This window comes from Dendrobates tinctorius, unplaced genomic scaffold, assembly GCF_039654945.1.
Source record: "Dendrobates tinctorius isolate UK_male_01 unplaced genomic scaffold, ASM3965494v1 ptg000063l, whole genome shotgun sequence".
Lineage (NCBI taxonomy): Eukaryota > Metazoa > Chordata > Amphibia > Anura > Dendrobatidae > Dendrobates > Dendrobates tinctorius.
The window spans coordinates 21,997,978-22,022,527 of NW_027361731.1; the positions used below are offsets into that span (position 1 = coordinate 21,997,978).

The window sequence follows — 24,550 nt, forward strand, 5'->3', positions numbered from 1 at the left end:
CCTCATACACACACGGCTCCGCTCCGTACACCTCGTACACACGACTCCGCTCCGTACACCTCGTATACACACACGGCTCCGCTCCGTACACCTCGTACATGCAGCTCCGCTCCGTACACTTCATACACGCAGCTCCGTTCTGTACACCTCGTACACACGGCTACGCTCCGTACACCTCATACACGCGGCTCCGCTCCGTACACCTCGTATACACACACGGCTCCGCTCCATACACCTCATACATGCAGCTCCGCTCCGTACACCTCGTACACACACGGCTCCGCTCCGTACACCTCGTACACACACGGCTCCGCTCCGTACACCTCGCACACACACGGCTCCGCTCCGTACACCTCGTACACACGGCTCCGCTCCGTACACCTCGTACACACGCGGCTCCGCTCCGTACACCTCGTACACACGTGGCTCCGCTCCGTACACCTCGTATACACACACGGCTCCGCTCCGTACACCTCGTACACACACGGCTCCGCTCCGTACACCTCGTACACACACAGCTCCGCTCCGTACACCTCATACACACACGGCTCTGCCACATCCACCCTGTAAACCCCTCCTGACCCCACACAGAAACTTCCCCTCATCCAGCACCATGACAACCAGCACAGCAGAGTCCTGCACACACTGAGGCCCCTGATCATGTGACCCCTGACTCCTCCCCTCCTGTGACCTCATCACAGGTCCTGTGCGCACAGAGCAGCCATATATGTGGAGTGCGGCTCTGCCGGTGGAGGTAGGTGCCGGAGGCTCCATTATTCTCTATGTGGAGTGCGGCTCTGCGGGTGGAGGTCGGTGCTGGAGGCTCCATTATTCTCTATGTGGAGTGCGGCTCTGCGGGTGGAGGTAAGTGCTGGAGGCTCCATTATTCTCTATGTGGAGTGCGGCTCTGCGGGTGGAGGTCGGTGCTGGAGGCTCCATTATTCTCTATGTGGAGTGCGGCTCTGCGGGTGGAGGTCGGTGCTGGAGGCTCCATTATTCTCTATGTGGAGTGCGGCTCTGCGGGTGGAGGTCGGTGCTGGAGGCCCCATTATTCTCTATGTGGAGTGCGGGTGGAGGTCGGTGTCGGAGGCTCCATTATACTCTATGTGGAGTGCGGCTCTGCGGGTGGAGGTCGGTGCTGGAGGCCCCATTATTCTCTATGTGGAGTGCGGGTGGAGGTCGGTGTCGGAGGCTCCATTATACTCTATGTGGAGTGCGGCTCTGCGGGTGGAGGTCGGTGCTGGAGGCTCCATTATTCTCTATGTGGAGTGCGGCTCTGCGGGTGGAGGTAAGTGCTGGAGGCTCCATTATTCTCTATGTGGAGTGCGGCTCTGCGGGTGGAGGTCGGTGCTGGAGGCTCCATTATTCTCTATGTGGAGTGCGGCTCTGCGGGTGGAGGTCGGTGCTGGAGGCTCCATTATTCTCTATGTGGAGTGCGGCTCTGCGGGTGGAGGTCGGTGCTGGAGGCCCCATTATTCTCTATGTGGAGTGCGGCTCTGCGGGTGGAGGTCGGTGCCGGAGGCTCCATTATTCTCTATGTGGAGTGCGGCTCTGCGGGTGGAGGTCGGTGCCGGAGGCCCCATTATTCTCTATGTGGAGTGCGGCTCTGCGGGTGGAGGTCAGTGCTGGAGGCTCCATTATTCTCTATGTGGAGTGCGGCTCTGCGGGTGGAGGTCGGTGCCGGAGGCTCCATTATTCTCTATGTGGAGTGCGGCTCTGCGGGTGGAGGTTGGTGCTGGAGGCTCCATTATTCTCTATGTGGAGTGTGGCTCTGCGGGTGGAGGTCGGTGCTGGAGGCTCCATTATTCTCTATGTGGAGTGCGGCTCTGCGGGTGGAGGTCGGTGCCGGAGGCTCCATTATTCTCTATGTGGAGTGCGGCTCTGCGGGTGGAGGTCGGTGCCGGAGGCTCCATTATTCTCTATGTGGAGTGCGGCTCTGCGGGTGGAGGTCGGTGCTGGAGGCTCCATTATTCTCTATGTGGAGTGTGGCTCTGCGGGTGGAGGTCGGTGCCGGAGGCTCCATTATTCTCTATGTGGAATGCGGCTCTGTAGGTGGAGGTCGGTGCTGGCGGCCTCATTATCCTCTATCACGATTCGTCGTTTTCTTCTGTCATTTGTTCTTCATCTAAATAAGGAATCAGACAGACGCTCCGGAGGAGGCCATGTATCACAGCAGTTGCTCCCCAATAGAGATGAGGGAACCTTTCAAGGTTCAGTTCCTCTAACGTCCCAATTTTCGCCAAACGGTTTGACAAACATACCCGAACCCCATTGAATTCAGTGAGAGGCAAAACCAAACGCATAGACAACACCTTCAGGGGCCAAAAAGTTTCCCACACAGCTAATTTTAGGGGCGGACACCAGGAAAAGTGTCACCAATTGACCCAAAGTACAGATAGTATAATTGTGCAGCATGGATGCCTGGAGCAGAGCTTAGAGCAGCATTTCTATCTGAAACACTGATCAGGAACAGGTGGATGAGTGACAGGTGAAGGCCTGGTGCTCTGAGAGCTCTGCCAAATTCAGGCAGCACACATGGAGACCCAACTTGGAGTCTCCACATTTCAGAGAATTATCGTCACACATGCCCAAAGTGGCATCAATTTCCCCACAGTAGGAATAGTATAATTGTGCAGCATTTTGACATCTTCTGTTACTGGATGGGCTACTCCACTCCCTTTCTTTGGCAGCTGCTCAGCAGTATTATTTGTTATAGCATTATTTATGTGTAAAGGGGTGTACATAATAAAAGCAAGTACAATAATCATAAACAATACAAGTCACCGACCGATACAGAAGGAGAGAGGACCTTCCCGTGAGGGATCACAGTCTACAAGGGCTGAGTGAGGATACAATAGGTGAGGGTAGAGCTGCTTGGGCAGCGGTATGGTGGAGAGATGGTTACTGCAGGTTGTAGGCTTGTCGGGAGAGGTGGTTCTTCAAGTTATTTTTGAAGGTTTCTACAGTAGGCAAGAGCATTGTATGTTGGGGTAGAGAGTTCCAGAGCAGGGGGGATGCGCAGAACAAAACTTGTATGCGATTGTGGGAAGAGGAAATGAGGGGAGTAGAGATGGAGATCTTATGAGGATCGGAGGTTCCCTGCAGGTAAGTACTGGGAGATGAGGTCACAGATGTTTGGAGGGCACAGGTTTTGAATGGCTTTGTATGCCATGGTTAGGGTTTTGAACTGGAATCTCTGGGTAATGGGGAGCCAGTGTAGGGACTGACAGATGGGAGAGGCTGGGGAATAGTGGGGGGATAGGTGGATTAGTTAGGCGGGAGAGTTTAGAATGGATTGGAGAGATACAAGACTATTAGAGGGGAGGGCACAAATCAGGAGCTTGCAGTAGTCTAAACAGGAGATGATGAATGCATGGACTAGGGATTTTGCAGATTCTTGATTAAGGAATGTATGGATCCGGGAAATATTTTTGAGTTATAGTCTGCAGGAAGTGGAAATGGCATGGATATGTATTTTGAAGGAGAGATCAGAGTCCAGAGTTACCCCGAGGCACAGAGCTTGTGGGACACACTCATCTACACCTTGTAGATGAGGGCCAGAAAGAGCATGCGCTGCATCAAGTGGTGTCTCCTCCTTATCCTCACACACAGTCCAGTCCTCACTCAGAGTTGGCACCCCAATCACCCTTGTTTTCCCCTGTGTCACAACTCTCCAATCACCCAACTGACTGTGGGGAACCTCAGATGTGCGAGTGATGCTACCATGAGAAGCACTGCATCCTCAGCCACAACTCTGGTTGTGGCCAGCAATGATGGCAGGTGTGCAGTTCGCATGGGTGGATAGGGTTGCCTAGCCTGGGCCTTTTTTGAGACCCAACTCAGGTAATCTGCCAATTTTGTAAAAAAAAGAGAAAATAGTAGAGGCAAATATTGCAATATATTGACTACTGCATGCATGAACCAGCACATGAGCGATCAACATGCATTAGTCTGGTTAACTCACTGAGCTAAAATGTGGCCTGCCACCCCCACTGTCCGCCCCCATCAACAGCATCTGCTGCTTCTTCCACCTCCTTCACTGTGGTAAATGTTCTCACACAAGTCTCCAGCCTCAGAACCTCCACTTGTTTACCCACTACAGTTGCGGTGAGTTACAGCACATCAGATGTTACAAAAGTGGACATTCCTGCTGTTTTTGACAGATCTCAGACATCAAACACATCACATCTTTCTCAATCCACCATAACATCTCCGTCTGCAATAACCAAGGCTTGTGGGGCAAACCTCTATATCTAACACTTCCTCTACTGGTTTTCTCCTCCACCTCTTGTAGGACCTGCACCTTCAGCCTCTCTCATAATGAGACACTCATTCCAACATTGCAGAGAGATTCCCCCTCCCCCTTCCTCCATACTGCGCAGCCAGGTCTCGCCACAATCGGGCAGTGTTTAAATTAATATGTCTTGGAAATCGCAGTAACACAGCTAAAGAATTGTGGAAAGCTATCCAGATCGAGTTTGAACAATGGCAGTCTCCACACAAACTGGATGCAGGGAATGGGGTGTGCGATAATGGTGCTCATGCCTTGCATGGCTCACATCCTCAACCTGGTGGTACAGAAATATCTCTACCACTATCGGGCATGGATTCACTGCTGCAGAAAGCACGGTCGCTGTGTTGTCACTTCCGCCATTTGTACCCCGTAGGTCATCGACTTGAATCGCTACAGAGGTCTTCCAGCTTACCGGTTAACCGTTTTATATGCGATCTGCCAACATGTTGCAGCAACTGTGGCAGCAGCGACAAGCCCTAGTGAAATATGTCCTTTTGCATAGCCTGGGCCAACATAGTACAGATGTGGTGAAAATCACGCTTATGTAATGAGCACAGATGAAGGACCTTTGCACCCTTCTGCACAGTTTTAAAATGGCTAGTTAAATGGTTTTTGCTGACTATTCCATCATCAGCATCACTATTCCGGTCATCTACATGCTGGAGCACACTTTGAATAGTCTGCGGGAGGTTGTGGAGGTCCCAAAGAGGAGGAAGATGCAGAAATGATATCAATATCTCAAATTTCCAGACTTGTCGCACAAGCGGGTGTCATGGGAGGGTGGATTACAGCAATCAAGGCGCGGCTCATGGTACCAGATAAACTGTTAGTGAAGGTACAGGAGCCGAGGAACAAATGAAGGAGGAAGAGGTGATGGGCATGCAACAGTCAGGAGATGAAGAGAATAATGATCCCCTCTCTGTTGTCCATGGTTGCCGTGAGAGTATGTAGAAAGCAAGCCTGTTACCCTGGCCCCAAGACACCATGAACTCGGTCATCATGAAAATGCTCCACATATGAGCGTATTCTTGCTGCACTATCTACAACATGATGGCCATATTTTTAGGATTAGAAATGGTGCCGACTACTGGGTTGCCACTCTGTTAGATAAAAGAGTACATTTTTCAAGATGTTTTCCCCTGTTATTGGATGCGCATACGCTGCTGGAGTATTGAAACACGCTTGTATACAAGAGTGGTTTTCCCCAAGACAGCAGTCATGGACAGTTAGTGCATCACAGTTACAGAGTTCCAACCCTGGGAACGTGCAAGAACATTAGCATCAGCAGTGTAAGTGGCATAAGCAATTTCTGTGCATCGTTTCACACATTTTTTAGACCAGCACCTGCACCAGCAGAAGAGAGCCCAAGTGTGTCTGGAGAGGATGGTGTACGAGTATGTTCAGCTTAATATCAATACTATCAGGGAAAATTTGCATTTTGGTCTTCAGAAATGGCTGAGTGGCCTACCTTTCATTAAGATGAACAAGTCATAGATCTCCAGTGACTTTTGCTCCCCAATTGCAGACTGGGCGATGATGTAGTTTTCGGTGGGCTGCATTGTTCATGAGTTATTGTAGTATGTGACACCTTTGTCGTGGATCCTGTGCCTGCTGTCGCTAATAATTTTTGGCAATATGGAGATTCTTAAGTTGTGTCTTCATCTGTGGCTTGCCTGTAGTGGAAGGAGTGTCAGAGCCTGATTATACAATTTCTACTCTGGGGAAATTGATGACAGTTTAGTGGTGTCTGCCCCTAAGTTTTAGAAATGTTGGGTCTCCCACATGTTTGTTGCCTGAATTTGGCAGGGGTCTCAGAGCACTAGGCCTAATCTAGTCACTCATCCACCTGTTAATGATCAATGTTTAGGCTAGAAATGCTGGTCCAAGCCCCATCACAGGCCCTGCCCCATGCATTCAATTATACGATTAGTACTCTGGGTGAGTTGGGCGGTTGGAGAGTTAAGGTTCCGGGACAAACTAGGGTAATTCTGTAGTCAACTCTGAGCCGTGTACTGTGTGTCATGTTAAGGTGGAGGAAGAGAAGGAGAGGACACTTGTTGCAGCGCTTGCCATCTACTGGGGCACATGCTCTTTCTGGCCCTCATTTACAAGGCGTGCCACTGTGTGGCTGCAAAAGAAAGGGAGTTGAGTATTCTGTCCAGTAACACAAGTTGTCAGTTGTCTTTGGATAGGACAATGTTTGTTCAGTAGAGCTTTCAGCAATATTACAACCTACCCCAAGTAAACCTCAAACACCAAGCCTGTTGCCCCTTCCACCACAACCTTACTTTTTCCCACTCATGTTGGCTGTACCCTTCCCCTCTTTAAACTAGCTGTTTCACAACTCTAGGCCCAGACCTGTAAGTCACCTGTCACTAATTTAATAATCAGTATTTATTGGCCGATATAGTGTGGCTAGACCACAGAATTAGCACAAAAGATTAATATGTTGAAATGTGGACGGGTGCCTGCATAAGAGTATTATCCGAAACGACTTTTATTAGTAAATGTGACCTCTGGAGTCCTGAGTGCAACACAGTGTTAGCCCAAATGAATTTGAGTAGGAAATGTGGACTGTGGCCTGCACAGTATTAATAGCTATAATGATTTTGATTAACAGATGGGGTCTCCTGAGTCCTTCCCCCTCATCAAACACGAACCCCCCCCCCAACCTAGCCAAAGTCCTAATGTCACGACTCAGCTTTTCCCGGTCACCTGACAAGCAGCTCCTTCACTGTCCCTAACGCTAGGGGGTGCCCTAGCTCGCCCTATTCCCCGGGATACTTCTAAAGGTGAAGATGACGGGGCAGCCACCCTTGCCTTATCTCCTGAGTTAGCCCTCCGTCTGTTCTCTTCCCCCATTCAGGGAAGAGGGGTGCTATTGTACACCGCAGTATACCAAACCAGCAAACAAGGCTATACAAACAAGGGTAAACTGAAAACACCCTGCATACTAATATTCACTCACCTATAACAGAGGAATGCATCGGGGAGTGGAGGCCCAAGTAGAGTAGGGAAGGGAAGTACCACACTTAAAAACAACTCAGCAGTCACAGATAACTCCTCCAAAACTTCTTCTCATGTGAACACCTCTCCTCTAAGCCATGAAACAAATGTTAGCTCTGATGTGTTTTTGAATCAGGACCCAGATTATAAAGGGGATAGGAGTGGCTAACTGAGTACAGCTGGGAGCTCAGAGTTTCAAACATGGTCGATTAACCTCTGTTCTGCCAAAAGAAATAAACACCATTAAAAAGTGATTTTCAGCACAGGAGTAGGAGTAATCGGACGCTGCAGTCTTCCGGCTACTTTCTGTTGCGGAAACCCTGTGACACCTATCAAAACATTATTGGAATTGTGCTTGAACTTTGCTTGGGAACGCTAATCCGAATGTGCTACGTTCGTGCCAAATTTGAGATTGGCGAACATTTTCTGACAAGTTCGCACCTCTCTACTCCCTGTATCGTACACTGCACGTTGATGCCTTCCTGGACACTTTTTTTTTATGGACTCGTAACAGAATGAGTCCTGTGACCTCACTATAGGCACCATCTCTGGTCCTCAGAACCGACGGGGTCCTGAGATGCCATTGTTTTGGCGTCTTATCTGCTGTTTTCAGGTCACTTCTTGTAACTGTTTTGCAGCTTTAGAAACCTGAAGGGGTTAATAGAAGTTTTAAAACTGAAAGTATGAACAGTGAGTTGTTTTTCATTTTTGTGCATTATGTTCCAACTTTTGCACTTTTTCGGATTGGTTACAGGACGTGTCCACCTGACATGACACGGTGTGCACATGTCCTTACACTATACCAGCATCACTTCTCCTGTATGTTGTTTTCCCATGGTATTTTGTATGATTCTTCATCAGCTGATCTTCCTTCCATTTAGGATCCTGGCAGATACAATCGGTATAATTATCTTCTAGAAAATTTACTTTAAAAATTAACGAATGGCTACGGACAAGATGGTGGAGAGGATATTACACCTCACCCTAGAGATCCTCTTCCGGCTTACTGGAGAGGTGAGAGATTCTGATGACGTCACATTACATCATTCTTATCTATGGGAATAACAGATGGACAGAACTGGAGAGGTGAGGACTCCGGAAATGTCTGCAGTGAGATTTATTAATGTGTCTTTCCATAACAAGGATTACACAGTAGTGAAGAAGACCTCTAGTGAGCACTGTCAGGACCCTGTGTCTGAAGGATGGAGAAGACCCCTGAGCTCAATCATGGGGCTTACACCTCACCCCCTGATACGTGAGGACATCAATGACCAGAAGATCCTAGAACTCACCTGTAAGATGATAGAGCTGCTGACTGGAGAGGTGACACTGCTGGGAATGCTGGGACATTATACAGTAACACTATGAAGGGATCGGGGGGATGACTGTATCATTGTATGTGTCAGGTTCCTATAAGGTGTCAGGATGTCGCCATCTATTTCTCCATGGAGGAGTGGGAGTATTTAGAAGTACACAAAGATGTGTATAAGGACGTCATGATGGAGGTTCCCCAGCCCCTCACATCACCAGGTAATAGACAGGACTAAATACACACGGCCTATAATTATCTGTATGTAAAGAATGAATTCAGACCCTGTATGTCTTTCCTCCAGATCTATCCAGTAAGAGGACAACACCAGAGAGATGTCCCCTTTCTCTTCTTCCACAGGACTGTAACCAAGAAGATCCCAGTGCTCCTCAGGATCATCAGGTAGATGGAGAGAAGGTGCCATGAGATCTCCCTTATGATGTGTAGATGGCTGTGAAGGTCTTGTGCTCAGTCTTGTTTTATCCACCAGTATTATATGTTTTATACTTGTGTAATGAGAGCGTGGAGATGGCAGGATTAGAGCTGATCATAGATGGGACTTCTCCATCTGTCTGTGACTTTTACAATATTTGTTTCAGGGTGAAGATCTGACCCATATCAATACTACAGAGACATATGTGAGGGGTGATGAGCGGTGTAAAGAGGAGATTCCTACATATGACTACCCAGGTGAGTAGTGACCACTAAATGCAGAGAAGTCATAGATTCTACTGTAATTACACACGTGGTCAAAATTGTTGGTTCCCCTCGTTTAATGAAAGAGAAAATCACAATGGTCACAGAAATAACTTGAATCTGACAAAAGTAATAATTAAAAATCTATGAAAATGAACAAATGAAAGTCAGACATTGCTTTTCAGCCATGCTTCCACAGAATAAAGAAAAAACATGAAATAGGCAGAAATGATGGTACCCCTGAAAACGTGACAAAAGGGACATGTTAAATCGCTGCACTTTATCAAGTGCTAAATAATTATAATAGTCGGTGGCGGGCTTGGGTCCGGGCTGACACAATATGGGTAAGCACTTCGCTTGGATACTCCATCATATTCTTTCTACACTTGTAATGGAGTTTATGGCTTAAATAAGGATCTTCTAATATACCCTGTTTTTGTGTCTATATTCTGTTGAACCACTGCAGCGTTTTGTACATTTTTATACAAAGTGACCTTGGCCATCACTACCTGATCCTGTAGTGTATTATTGTCTGTATATGATACATGTTTAATAAAATTTTTATTTTTATAATATCATAGACGACTTTTACTCCTTTATGGTCCTTTGGTTGTTCTAATCTCTTTTCCTGCCCAACATTCGTTCTTTTAGGAGTCTGACCTTTTGCCATAGATCCAGGACCACCAGGCAAGTCCACCATGTATGCTTCATATCCCCTTGGTGAATACACCCTCGAAAGCATAAAGCAGAGATGTTTGGATATATGTAATGAAGTTTAGTTGGAGCAAGATAGACAGAACCTATCTTGAGTCCTGAAATAGCTTCAAAATCATGGAGCAGTGAGAATAAATTAGGGAGGGTAGTGTGAGGGTTGGTGACAGTTAAAAGGAGGTCGTCCGCAAAGAAACTGACCTTGTATTGGTCACCTAAATCTGTGGGTCCTGTTATAATTGGGTTTTTCCTCATTGCTTCTGCAAGGGGTTCCATAGCCAAGGCAAAGAGGGCCGGGGATAACGGGCAACCTTGTCTAGTGCCTCATTGTATGTTTCTGGGAGTTGGGCGTGTGGCAGGGAGTTTTAGGTATGCTGTCGGACAGTCATATAATAATCTAAGACATGAGTTTGGGAGGGAGACCAAATTTAGAGAGAACTAAGAACAAATATGGCCATGATAATGAATCAAAGGCCTTTTCAATATCAAGGGCTAGTAATGGAAGTTGTTTTTGGCGTAGGTTTGCTGAGTGTATAATAAGATTTCATCTAATATTGTCTGGTGCCTGCCTCGCAGGTATGAAGCCTCCTTGATTATGGTGAATAAGAGATGGCAATAGCCCATTTAGCCTTCTGGTGATAACTGATGTGAAAATGTTTAAGTCTACATTCAATAAAGAGAGAGGTCTGTAGTTTTTTTGTTAGAAGATGATCTTTTTTAGGTTTGGGTATTACGGTGATGTGTGCCACATAAAACTCTGGAGGCATCTGGGAGCCATTTAAAAGAGAATTACAAAAACGTCTTATGTGGGGTATGATGGTTTCGATAATTTTTTTATAATAGACTGCTGTAAGGCCATCAGGGCCTGGAGCCTTTCCCTTTTAATGTTTGATGGTCAATGTTATCTCTTCTTTGGAAATATCTGAATAGAGTTGTTGGATCGTGGATTCAGAGATTTTAGGGAGGTGGAGATCATGTAGGAAGTTATGCATGAATTGTGGAGGGGGTGGCTGTGGTGCAGAGTAGAGGTTCTGATAGTAATTATGGAATATATTCTAGATAGTGTCTGGGTGAGCAGACACGCGTCCTGTCGAGTCTTTTATAGAGAAGATAGTATTGAACGATTCTCTCGTTCGTAGTTTGCGTGCCAACATTCTACTTGGCTTGATGGCGTATTTATAAAAAGAGGCTTTGGTCCAAGTTAGAGCTCTTTCCGTTTTTGTGGTAAGAATGGCATCTAACTGCAGCTTAATTTCCTGAATTTGTTTGAAGAGATGGAGAGAGATGTGGACAATTGGTTTGCAAGTTTTGTTTTCTAATTTAGTTTGGAGTTCAGTTCTGGCTTTTTCTTTGTTGGCTGCCAGTTTAATCAAATATCTAGTACCTCCCACTCCCGACTCCAAGACTTCTCCCGTGCTGCTCCTATCCTCTGGAATGCTCTACCCCAAGAAGTTAGGACTAACCACAATTTGCATAGTTTTAGGCGCTCCCTCAAAACACATTTGTTCAGAGCGGCCTATCATGTTCACTAATCAAAGTCATTCTATGTGTAAGTGTGTATGTGTAGCCCATTCACTATCTCCATCCCTCACTCCCTCAAGATGGCTGGACCTTCACTGTAAATACACAATTGTAAATACACACCTGTACTTTGTATCTCCCCCACCTCATTGTAGATTGTAAGCTCTCACGAGCAGGGTCATCTCATTTCTTCTTATTTTGCTTTAATTATTGTATTGTTAATGTTATGACTTGTGTTTTGAAACTGTTAAACTGTAAAGCGCTGCGGAATATGTTGGCGCTATATAAATAAATATTATCTAGTAATGTACTTTTTGTGTGCCAACCAGACTATTCCAGGGGAGGAGTCCTTTGTGTCATTGATTTCACGGTATTTGGAGAGATTTTCTTTGATAGTAGTAAGGGTTACAGGGTCTGTTAATAGGGATTCATTTAGGCGCCATCTATATAACCCAGAAGTAATAGCGTCAAATTTAAAAGCCGAGATAGTAGCGTCATGGTCAGACCATGCTGAATATACATGACGTGTATATAGAACTGTTGGAAGTGAATTGACTTTCGTTAACTGAAGATCAATTCGTGAACATGTTTTGTGTGCTGGAGAGAAATGTGTATCCCCCTAGTCCTCCCATGCAGTTCCCTCCAAATATCCGCTAGACCAGGGGTCCCCAACCTGTAGCTCAGGAGCCACATGTGGCTCGCGGGCTCATGAATTGTGGCTGTCTGCCAGCTTGGCGCATTAGCTCCAGATCTAGCAAACCGGTATGAAGAGTACATCTCAAAATGGTGAATTTTGTGAGTAGCCCTGCACAGAAGAGCATATCTGGATACACATATACTGGTCTTAGGGGTCTTGAGATAATTTAATTATGGTACGCTGGAGACAGGATGATACTACCTGCCGGAGGAGGTGCTTCAAGCTGGATGTGACAGTGTGTTGGGAGTGCTTGTTGAGAGAGAACCGAATGGGGGTATTTGTGGGAACCCCTGGATCTTGATATACTGCTTTGGGGTGATTTCTGTGGAAAATGTTTGGTTACCATTATGCCTGTAATGGGGGCTTTAGTTTCCACTATTGTAAGGGGGGGCGAGAGCAGAATGTGGCTCGCGACCCTATTTCAAGGCTGGATGTGGCTTGCGATCCTCTCTGAGCTGAATGTGGCTCTCAAGGTCAGAAAGGTTGGGGACCTCGGTGCTCTTTCGTAAGGTGTCAAATATTTTTCCTTTCTGCTTTGGCAATGTCAGAACGTTTCAAAGCACCACTATCCAGAGTAGAGTTCAGGGTGAAATTGAGATCCCCACACCAAATTAAATGATGAAATGAAAGCATATCAAGTTTAGACTATTCATTTAAAACTTTACATATGATCAACAGGGTCTATTCTGCTGTCGTCAAATTCATCTCTAGTTCCCAACACATTGACATAAGTCCACGGGTACGATCCGGTCCAGGCTCTGAGGACCCTGACAATGAAAGTACTGACAATAAACACATCTTTGTGGGTATACAATAGGGGGAAAGGGGGGGAAGGGAAAGAAAAAACATATAACCTATAAATACATCCAAAAGGGTAACCTGCCCATCAAACATAGTGAACTGGAGACCCATATTAAAGGGGTGATCCAGAGATCACTAACACTAGACAACATGAGTAAACCCTGAGAGCCAAACCCCAGCTTATATTGTAAATCCATGATGCTCTAGGCTAGGTAATTATAACGAAAAATTGAGTGGTATTGAGCATCATAGACGATAATGCACGGATCGCATTAGTGGAGTCTTAATATAAGCCATAGAAAAAGTATATAAAAAAAAAAAACAAAGGAAGGAACCCCATAAACTCTCATCCCACTTTACCCGCTTAGTATAGAAGATATAGTAAACAAAATTACTGAACTGTGACCCATTAAGAAAAGGTTGCGCACCCAAAATGGTTTTAAATATTAACGTCCCCAAACTGTGGAACCTTGCAACTTCTTGCCACAAACTCCAGGCACATGTTTGAGATGATGTCTAGCAAACTGAAAATTATTCAGGTGATATTCGAGCGCTGACTTCGCATTCTGGGGATTTCTCTCCACTCTCTGGTTGGTCTTGGCTTTCGTTGCGGTAAGGGATGGGTATTGTTTGGGATCGAGATGCCAGCTTGGTCCAGAATGTTTTTGCCTTCATCCAGGGAGCGGCATACAAATGTTTTATTATTGTGTGAGAAAGATAGGGTGAAGGGGATATCCCACCGGTATTTTATTTGTGTTGCTTGCAGGGCCATGGTAATTGGCCGTAGGGTTCGCCGTCTGAAGAGTGTGGCAGGCGCAATGTCACGATACTAGTGGATACAACTGGACACCAGTGGCTAGGTCAAAGAGACTACAGACACAGTGGGTTGTGCAAGCAATATTGTATTAATGATCTGAATGCAATATAGCATATAAGTCCAGATAAATGTTCAGTCAATATGATAAAAGGTAATAGCAGAGCTGATACTCTGCGACACAGCATGCAAAGTCATTGAGCAATGCGGGCACAAGACACAGACTCTTGCAGAGCGGAGGAACACACTAGCTGCCTGGAGTTCTTACTTCACCGCAGGTGTAGTCAGGCAGAGGTTCCTGAAGTCAAGTGTTCAGCAATCACTCGCTCAGCAGGCAGGGATCCAGACGTGCAGGTTGGCAGAGGACTCCGCCGTTAAGAGAGGACCAACAGTGATAGTAAGTCCAGGCTTGGGACTGCAGAGGCACAAAGTCCAATACATAATACACAAGCAATGAATAAGAGCAGGTGCTGGCTTTATATACAGCTTTGGCAGGAAGCAAGATGGCCGACGTGGAAACATCAAGATCCATGTTAACTAAGGGCAAGTCTAAGGGCAAGAGAAACAGATTCCAGGACTAGATACTGACACGCAATGTCTGCAAAGAGGTGAACCGAATCTGGTAGGCCTGGTAGGGTTGAAGAATCTTGTGAAGCAGCTAAAATTAAATCTCTGGTTTCTTCATAATGCAGTTTAAGCTCCACATCTGTCATGTGGACCCGTCCTGTGTGACACGACCCGCAGGCCAGTAACTAAAACAACAAGACACGGGGGAAGGGCAAACGGTTACAACGGTGGGCCCTGCGCTCGGGGACGTGGAGACCTCCTGCACTCCCCTGAGTCAGTGTCCCTCACACTCCTAACGTTCCCTATACAGGCGCCTCACCTGTCGCCGAGCCGGAACCTGTCAACCTAGCACACCCTACACCTATCCCTTGCTAGGGAGCTGGGTGGTGCAGGCACTGGCCCCACCGCTGTACTAATACACACCAGGGAAAAATACAAACAGGGATAACAGCACTTAGCTTTGCTCTGTTGCTATTGCTCCCAGCAACAGAATGCAGCTTTCCTCCAGAATAGCTGCTACTTCTCCAAGCTTTGTCAGAGCTGCAAGGAACACCTCTCTGTAATTCCTTCCTTCATCAGACTTTACACCAGAGCTCCCTTGAGCTGCTTTCTGTACTTCCTTCCTTCCTTCACCAGTCTTGGTTGGAAATGAGCAATATCACTAACAGTGATTGCAACCACCTGACACTCTTTTATAGGTAAGAGCCAGCAATGACACCTGCTTCATAATCACGTGCACTAAACTAACCAGAGTGCAATGACCCTAACAGCCACCAGGGGCAAAAACTAACTTTAAGCACACAGCTTAAGGAAAAAAAAAAAAAGGTTACTCGTGCTTTTATCTGTCATGATCCAGCATGGTCTGATCTCTGCTTACCCAGGGTTCTATGTATTCTGGTTATATGTAGTAGAGCCGGATCAGTCTGTGGGAGCAATGCAGTGAAAAGAGCTGTTGCTGTATCTTTAAGGGCTAGAATGTTTTCCGTGAGACCACGGATGCGTAGATTGTCTCTGCGTGATCTGTTTTCAAAAGTCCTTTGAAAAGCTGACAATTCATCTGCCGCAAACAGTAAAATCACAGCGTGAGCCAACAGAATAGATAGATATACAGATGTCAGCCACATACAGAATTAGTACAGTGTGTGCAGCTTACTCTACATGTATTTTGATGCACCAATTCTGACACTTAGGCCGGGGGCACACTAACCGACGCAAAAAACGGTCCGTAGTTTACACGCGTAATCTGGAGAAATGTCCCCTCCGTATGTCATCCGTAAGCAAGGTGTGGTCGTGTATTTTGTGCATGTAACCATCCGTACGTAATCCGTATGGCATCCGTATGCCGAGATTTTCTCGCAGGCTTGCAAAACGGACATATAATGGAGCCCTATGACAGGTTTTCAAACACAAATGAAAAGAATAGATATAGACACCTAGAATGCGAATATATATTTAATTTATATTTCACAGAGTTCTTCATAGCAGAATAGCCGCTAATTCAATTGCCGGCTTCTGTAAAATCATTCCCCAACCCGACATGAAATGACACATGGTTACATACAGTAAACCATTTCATGGCATGTACACCCCCAAATTTTACACACAAACACTCATCTAAATACTAGTGAAAAACATATAAAAAGAAACATGACATGAAATGGTTCACTGTATGTAACCATGTGTCATTTCATGTCGGGCTGGGGAATGATTTTACAGAAGCCAGCAATTAGCGGCTATTCTACTATGAAGAACTCTATGGAAAAAAAAAAATTATATATATAGTGTCTCAATGACGTACGTGTGTGTGTGTGTATGTATGTATGTATATGTATATATATATATATATATATATATATATATATATATAAAATCTCCTTTTGTTTTTTTTTATTAAACCTGTCAGTGTGATTTTACTGTATCGCGCACTGAATTGCCGGCTTTTCTAAAGGACACCGGGTGCGTATTTCTCGCAAGTCACACATCTGGACTGTGTGTAATGCGTTGTTTTTGCGCACCCATAGACTTGCATTGGCGTACTACGGGTGTAGTACGCTGACAATCGCAGCATTGGCACGGACCGTAGAATACGGCCGAGAAGTATACGGCTGATGGGAGCTGCCCCATAGAGAATCATTTGTCCGTGTGCAATGCGTGGTTTTTACGCCTCTCACTCGTCCGTATTTCACTCTAGTGTGACCCCGGCCTAAGCTTGTATTGATATCAGCTTTGTACTGTCAGGTGACATCAAGCCCAGAGATTAGTAATGGAGAGGCGTCTTTAAGATGTCCTCATAAATAACCACATTGTCAAATTGAATTAAAAAAACACACAAGAATTGAAAGAATGACACCAACTCCTTTAATGAATCTAAAATAAACCATACTCACATCATTGCCCAGTACACTTGAAGGCAGTGTCTTCTGTAACAGAATTAAAATAATAAACATCGCAGTTCACCTTGAGAAATCAGGGTGCAGCGAGTCATTCTACCCAGCTTTTCAACATGAGTGGTCGCCTCAGGTCACCGCTTATGCTGATGAGCAAATGTCTCACAGATGGATTACAGCATGAGACACTTTGTATTCTTTCAACTTTGGACAGGTGAGGGATATTGTTGTTTTTTTTTTCTTTTGTTCCTTTACATGGTACAATGGCTTCACTGGATTAGGTGCTAAGGTGAGTATTTTTTATTTTTTTACTTAATTTTACTCTATATAGACAGCGGGGGCCGAATACAACTCTCAACATTGTCCCGTGCTTGTGCTGATCACACGCAAAACAGGGTACAATTAATGAAATTAGCTGTTTTCAACACCTGGAGCCGGGTATCAGCGCGAACAGTACTGCTGATTCCCAGGCGCCGTTACATGTCACACTGATGTCACACAGATGTCATTAATGTGAGTCATTTGGTGGCCCGTTCTGCTGCTAAAAACAGTCATGTCAGCGTGCCTTGCCCACACACACGGTTCGTGTAAACACTGATATGTGCGCAGATCCACTCACTTTAATGGGTCTACGTGTTGAAGTGTCTCTGGTACGTATGAAAACTGTCACCACATGTACTGGACACACTGACGTGTAAAGAAGACCTTAAGGGGGGTATTCTCATTTCCAGGATCCTATCCCAAAAATCTAGTAGGTGTAATAACAATAATTATAAACACAAACCGAGAGCACAGAATGACAATTGTGCAGAAATATCCTGCAGTAAAACATATAACAGTAGGCAGCAAGTGCTGATGAAAAGATAAGAAATACAGGGTAGTCAATATGTTTTTTTGCAAAAAAATGTACACCAAGCTGCTTCACCGCGTCAAGGTAACCCTATTGAAGCAGTCCCTATCTAATGTAATTAAAACCCGAACATGTGAACAGTGTCTAAATGAGCAGGATGAAGATAGGCCGCTTCCTAGTATGGGCACGTGGTGTAAGCCAGCTCCTTATGTGTATGTCACACAAGAGAGGGGTGGGGTCTCTCAAATCATGCATAGGCACGGAAAAAACTGGATTAAAAACACGTGACATGCACACATATGAACAAGTCGGTCGGACACTGTTCATACCACCCACTGACTCAAACACAAACAGAGAGCACAGAATGACAATTGTGCAGAAATATCCTGCAGTAAAACATATAACAGTAGTCAGCAAGTGCTGATGAAAAGATAACAAATACAGGGTATTTAGACGATACTTTTTTTTGCAAAAAAAATGTATACCAAGCTGCTTCACCGCGTCAAGGTAACCCTATTGAAGCAGTCCCTATCTAATGTAATTAATAATAATTATAGCAAATGCCTCCGACTAGAAATATGGTATAGTTTTACTGATTCTCTATGTCCATTACCCCATGTCCAGGGCATTGCAGTAGCTTAGTTATCCATGGTTATGACCACTAGCAACTAACAATCACTATATCAATGGTAGTAACCATGGATACCTAAGCTAATGCAATGCTCTGCACATGGGGTGAGCAACATAGCGAGTCAGAAGAACTATACTACATATTTCCTAATATTATTATTACACCTACTACATATTGGGATAGTTGACCAGAGATGGGAATACCCATTTAAAAATCTTACATGTTGTTATGGTGTATATTTGTATCTGTTGCTATAGATTATAATGTAATAAAGCTTATTTTTATTCCTCCCTTTATTGCTTCAAACTTTTCTGGGTTTGTGTATTATGTTTGTCGATTGTACTTTAGAGGTTCAGTACCATGGGATTTGTGAACAGGTGGCTCACCACTGTCTTAGGTCATAGTTTCATTATACTTTGAGTTGTATAGAATTATGTATATAGAAATTATATAAAATATAAGGCATTGATAATGAAAAATAATAAAATCAGTTTTATTCTTGGCAGATGACTGTGGTGTCAAACCAGATACCTATGAAAAGCATGTCATTATTCCAGCTCTACCTCCAGCCCTTCAGAGCAAAAATCAATCAGTCACCTATTTGGATTCATCACAGACTGTTAAGCAAAATGAAAGCTGCAAAAGTGATGTTGAACATCAAATAATTCCCACAGAGAAGAAACCATTTACCTGTTCAGAATGTGGGAAATATTTTAAATATAAATCTCACTTGCTTAGACATGAGAGAATTCACACAGGAGAAAAGCCATTTTCATGTCCAGAATGTGGGAAATGTTTTAACCGTAAGTCACATTTGGTTACACATTACAGAAGTCACACAGGGGAGAAGCCGTATTCATGTCCGGAATGTAGGAAAGGTTTTATCCAGAGATCAGATCTTGTTAAGCATCAAAGATTCCACACAGGAGAGAAGCCATATTCATGTCCAGAATGTGGGAAATGTTCTATCCAGAGATCAGATCTTGTTAAACATCAAAGAATCCACACAGGAGAGAAGCCATATTCATGTCCAGAATGTGGGAAATGTTTCATCCAGAAAGCAAGTTTCCTTATTCATCAGCGCAGTCACACAGGAGAGAAGCCATATTCATGTCCAGAATGTGGGAAATGTTTTAGTTCGAGATCAAAGTTTGTTGCACATCAGAGAACTCATACAGGGTAGAAACCATTATTTATGTTCAGAATGTGGGAAATGTTATTCCTGGGAATCATATCTTCTTCATCATCTAAAAACACATGTAGAGTGTGAAGGAAATAAATAATAAAGGGAAATCAGTCAGGCAGTAGAGTTACATTTAGTTGACAAAAGGGTGAAACTGGATATACCAGTATTGTAAGCACAAAGGGGCTTTTGCTGGAGGTAGGTGTCAATCCTGGCACCTTAGCTCCTGGATTCTCTGCTTAGAGGGGGGATAGCAAATTGTCTGTACTAGAAGGAATATCTCCTATTGTCTGTGTAGGAAGAGACAAGTATTTGAAAGTGCGCAACTTGGCTCATTGTTCATTCATAGACAGCATTGTTTAACCCATTCCTGACTTGCGCCGTATATATACGGCACTGCAGGAGTTGTGTTACCGCAAACTGCCATATAGATAGGGCACTGTGATCAGCTAGATCAGTGATCTGTCATGATTAATCCAATAGATACATTTATTTTTGTTTAAATTAAAATATAAGGTTTACACATTTGGTATCGCCCCTTCTGGAACCACCTGACCTTTAAAACCGTCACACTGTCCGCTTCAGTGAACACCGTAAAAACAAACAAATGAAAAATAAGGCAAAAAATTATGCTTTATCATGTGGCTGAACAAAAAGTGGAAAAATAAGTGATAAAAAAGCAATCTACATAAAAATTGTACAGCTGAAAACGTATTCTTGTCTTGCAAAAAACAAGTCGCCATACGGGTCCATCAGGAGTAAAATAAAAAAAGTTATAGCTCTCATGATAAAGTGATTCTTTTTAGAATAAAATAGTTTTTGTGTAAAAGGACTAAAGCATAAAAGAATATAAATGAGGTATTGCTGTAATCGTACTGACCCGAAGAATAAAACTGCCTTATCAATTTTACTACATGCAGAGCTGCATAAAAAAAAAATATATGAATTCCTTTTCCTTTGTACATTCTGCCTCCCAAACATCGGAATATAAAGAGATCACAAAATGTCATGTGTCCAAAAATTATACCAGTAAACATCAACTTGTCCTGCCAAAAAACAAGCCCTCACATGACTGTCAGCAAAACTATGGAAAAATTATAGCTCTCAAAATATGGCGAAGCAGTTTTTGCAGTAAAAAGCGTTCTCTCCAGGAACACTCTACAGGATAGCTGCCAGATCATGGCTCCATCACGAGGGAAACAGATTTGACATTTTACAAGATGCCAGCTTAGGGGACCACGGCCCCAGCTGAAAGAATAAAATCTGCTCCATTGACCATCACTGTACCATAGATATGTTTGAGGTAGTCAGGATTTGGACCCACCGGTCACCAGAACCCCATGGATACATTTGGGAAAGCCAAAATTGGCAGCCACCGGTCACCTGGTGTTATGGTCGGTGGAACACGCTAAATAAAAATATAAATAAAGCGTGTTCGCCGCCCGGGGTCCACCGTGCGGCAGATGTAGAAACCGCTGCTAAAGTGGCAGAGCACAAGGACAGTAATGTGCACAGGGTTAAACTGCACCTGTTGCACAAAAGCAAGCTCTGTTGTACTCACAGAGCTGCAAGCATAAACATATGTAAAGTAACGCTGAAGCAGTCTGTTTCACACACAGAGCTGCAAGCAAAACATATACTAAAATGCTGAGTCTGTTTTAACTTCACAGAAGCTCAGCATGACAGACGTGGTATAGGGTCACAGGAGTCGCCAAGAGTGACAGACCTGACTCCGTCTAGACCTACCGATAAACATCTGACGCAGTAGCGTTGCAACCGCGAATGCACACTCGGCTGCAACTGCAGCGCGGCAGGAACAGAGCCACTGGAAAAGCGCATAGAACCTGGTGCAATGCAGGGCGCAGGCTGCTGCAACAGGTGAGGCTTGAGCGTGCTGGCGCTAGCGACTGAATCCCACACACTCACAGACGTATTATCAGAGGGAAGAGGTTTCTTAATGAGTCAGTCACCAGTCCAAGCATCCATCACCATACACACAGCAGAATGAAAATACTAGCGCATGGCGGAACAGCCATGCGCACTTTTTATAGCGTACGGGACTTTCCGGAAATCTCCAGAGCCCAGAGCAGAACCAATGAAATCAGGAGCAGGACCTGAGCACCTGACTCCTGAACTCCAATGAGAGCTCGTCCCGTGAGCATGCTCAGAAGCTGGGAAAGAGGACAGCCTCTGGAGATAAATGTGAGAATCTGGGTTGCTGCATAGGCATAGAAGGACCCAGATAACTAACATTACCCCCCCTCCTAGGGCCCCCTCCTCCCTGAACCCTCCGATCCACCAGCCCGTGCCCAACAGTGGCACAAACCTCAGACTCGTCAAAAGGCGAGCCTGATGTCCCGGTAGCTGAAACAAAACCGGGACACACGGACGGTATCAGCGGAGGCCAGGTCTTTAGAGTGACACCCAGGAGACAATGGAAGCGGGAGTTTTAGGAAGGCGCCGCCGTGTATCGGCGGGTGTAGCCACACTCCGTTCGGGAAGGCTGTCCCGAGCACATAGGGTGCATGCCCGAATGAACTTTTTTACATCCCGAGCCCTGTGCGGCCACCAATATGAACCGGCCAGTGACTTCGTGATCTGCATATAGCCACGATGGCCGTCCGCATTTGGCGCGTGTGCCCACGCGAGAACTTTAGGCCGCTGGCAAGGAGGAACAAAAGTCTTGCCTACCGACTCACAGTCAGACCATTGCGGGGAGCTGTCTTCCTAGGAAGAAGCGAGTGGATGTTGACAACCGCATATGGACTCTTGAGCCGGACATGTCTCAGAAATGGCGCGAGACACTTCCATGGGCTTGGGAGGTAGAACCTCTGGCTCGGGCAGGTCCAGGGGCTCAAAAAATTTGGGAGCCGGAGCACCTCTCCGTTTGGAGTGAGCACGCTCCATACCACGCTCCGAAAAACGGAGGTCAATACGGGAGGAGATGGAGATTAGCTCCTCCAGAGTGGTAGGGATCTCTCTAGTGGAGAGAGCATCCTTCACGTATTCTGCTAATCCTCTCCAAAAAACTGGGATCAGTGCCTTCTCAGACCACTCTAACTCAGACGCCAGTGTCCAAAAACAGACGGCATATTGGCTGACTGAGAGTGATCCCTGAGACAAGGCGAGCAGTTGGAGAGAGGTATCGTGTGTCACCCGTGGACCGAGAAACACCTGCCTGATAGCTGTTAGCAGATTAGCTGCGGTCCGAACATCCGGGTCTCCACGCTCCCATAGCGGCATAGCCCATTCCAGCGCCTTGCCAGACAGTAGGGATATAATAAAGACCACCTTGGCCCGCTCTGTAGGGAATTGCGCAGCCAACAGCTCCAGATGGATCGAGCACTGGCTGATAAAACCCCTGCAGGATTCGCCATCCCCAGAATATTTTTCGGGCAACGGGAGGCGGGTAACTGTCGGTGCAAGGGCGAACACGGACATACGCCCTACCGCGTCCGTAAGTGCCTGGACAGCAGCATCTGTGGCCTGCAAAGCAGCGAGGGCCCTCTCAAGGGTGGCCAAGCGAGCCTCGAGCTGTCGCATGCACTGCAACAGTTGCTGGTCTGCCATCTTTAGCCAGACGCTGGCGCTAGTATTATGCTATGGTCGGCGGAACACGCTAAATAAAAATATAAATAAAGCGTGTTCGCCGCCCGGGGTCCACCGTGCGGCAGATGTAGAAACCGCTGTTAAAGAGGCAGAGCACAAGGACGGTAATGTGCACAGGGTTAAACTGCACCTGGTGCACAAAAGCAAGCGCTGTTGTACTCACAGAGCTGCAAGCATAAACATGTAAAGTAACACTGAAGCAGTCTGTTTCACACACAGCTGCAAGAAAAGCACATATACAAAAACGCTGGGTCTGTTTTAACTTCACAGAAGCTCAGCGTGACAGACGTGGTATAGGGTCACAGGAGTCGCCAAGAGTGACAGGCCTGACTCCGTCTAGACCTACCGATAATCGTCTGATGCAGTGGCGTTGCAACCGCGAACGCACACTGGGCTGCAACTGCAGCGCGGCAGGAACAGAGCCGCTGGCGCAATGCAGGGCGCAGGCTTCTGCAACAGGTGAGGCTTGAGCGCGCTGGCTCTAGCACTGCTAGAGACTGAATTCCACACACTCACAGACGTATTATCAGAGGGAAGGGGTTTCTTAATGAGTCAGTCACCAGTCCAAGCATCCATCACCATACACACAGCAGCAGTATGAAAATACTAGCCATGCGCACTTTTTATAGCGTACGGGACCTTCCGGAAATCTACAGAGGCCAGAGCAGAACCAATGAAATCAGGAGCAGGACCTGAGCACCTGACTCCTGAACTCCAATGAGAGCTCGTCCCGTGAGCATGCTCAGAAGCTGGGAAAAAGGACTTACCCTCTGGAGATAAATGTGAGAATCTGGGTTGCTGCATAGGCATAGAAGGACTCAGATTCCTAACACCTGGCTCCATGGAGATGTTCGGAGAAGCAAGGATGTGACCCTCTGGTCACCTGGGCTTGTGCCTCAATGGACTGTCAGCTTCCTAGGCTTGTTGCTACCTCCCCCTTTACTTTACACAGGTGGGGTAGGCAGCCCTGGAAGCTCTGAAGTCACAGCTGGTTTTATCCTGGCGAGTCAGCGGAAGTGTGAAACTGTAATTTTACATCATCTTGAGTGTTTTGCTGAGTCTGTTCTATGTTATTTGCCTGTTTTGTGGTTCAATAAAATATTGCCACATTGTTTTACCTTCACCCTGTGTTGTCTTAGTAGCATTATGCCCACTGTCAAAGGAGAGTGGGCGCTCGGTGGGAGTATCCTTGGTCCATGCAGTTTTGGCTAGCTGACTAGATCACCCGCTGACCCCTGTGTCTCCACATCTGGTATCGCCGTACTTTCACTTACCTGAAGAAAAAAAGTCACTTAATCACTTATACTACATGATGAGCAGCATAAAAAGAATAAAACCAATTCACCTGCTCTTGATTTTTTCTTTCTACCTCCCAAAGATCACAGTAAGGCTTGACTCATATTTATTCTGTGCTCTATGCTGAGCGCTTACACCGGGGTTTACATGTAAATCTCTAAAATACGTGATTCAGGTT

The 24,550-nt window shown here is 45.7% G+C and overlaps 1 protein-coding gene across 1 annotated transcript; it reads left to right on the forward strand.

The window, feature by feature from the left end:
- The first annotated feature begins 1,167 nt into the window (after window positions 1-1,167).
- Window positions 1,168-24,324, forward strand: LOC141094322 (oocyte zinc finger protein XlCOF8.4-like). The gene is made up of 7 exons (XM_073580161.1): window positions 1,168-1,288; window positions 8,182-8,314; window positions 8,444-8,623; window positions 8,707-8,830; window positions 8,914-9,011; window positions 9,209-9,299; window positions 18,791-24,324. Exons 2-7 carry the CDS (start codon window positions 8,243-8,245, stop codon window positions 19,465-19,467), a joined length of 1,242 nt encoding a protein of 413 aa, XP_073436262.1. The 5' UTR covers window positions 1,168-1,288; window positions 8,182-8,242; the 3' UTR covers window positions 19,468-24,324.
- Window positions 24,325-24,550: the final 226 nt, after the last annotated feature.

Excerpts from the sequence above, each read along its gene's own strand:
- LOC141094322 (XM_073580161.1), top strand. The coding sequence starts at position 8,243 with ATGGCTACGGACAAGATGGTGGAGAGGATATTACACCTCACCCTAGAG. Across the intron at positions 8,624-8,706 it reads TAGAGCTGCTGACTGGAGAG|GTTCCTATAAGGTGTCAGGA; the intron begins GTGACACTGCTG and ends TGTATGTGTCAG. Across the intron at positions 8,831-8,913 it reads CCAGCCCCTCACATCACCAG|ATCTATCCAGTAAGAGGACA; the intron begins GTAATAGACAGG and ends TCTTTCCTCCAG.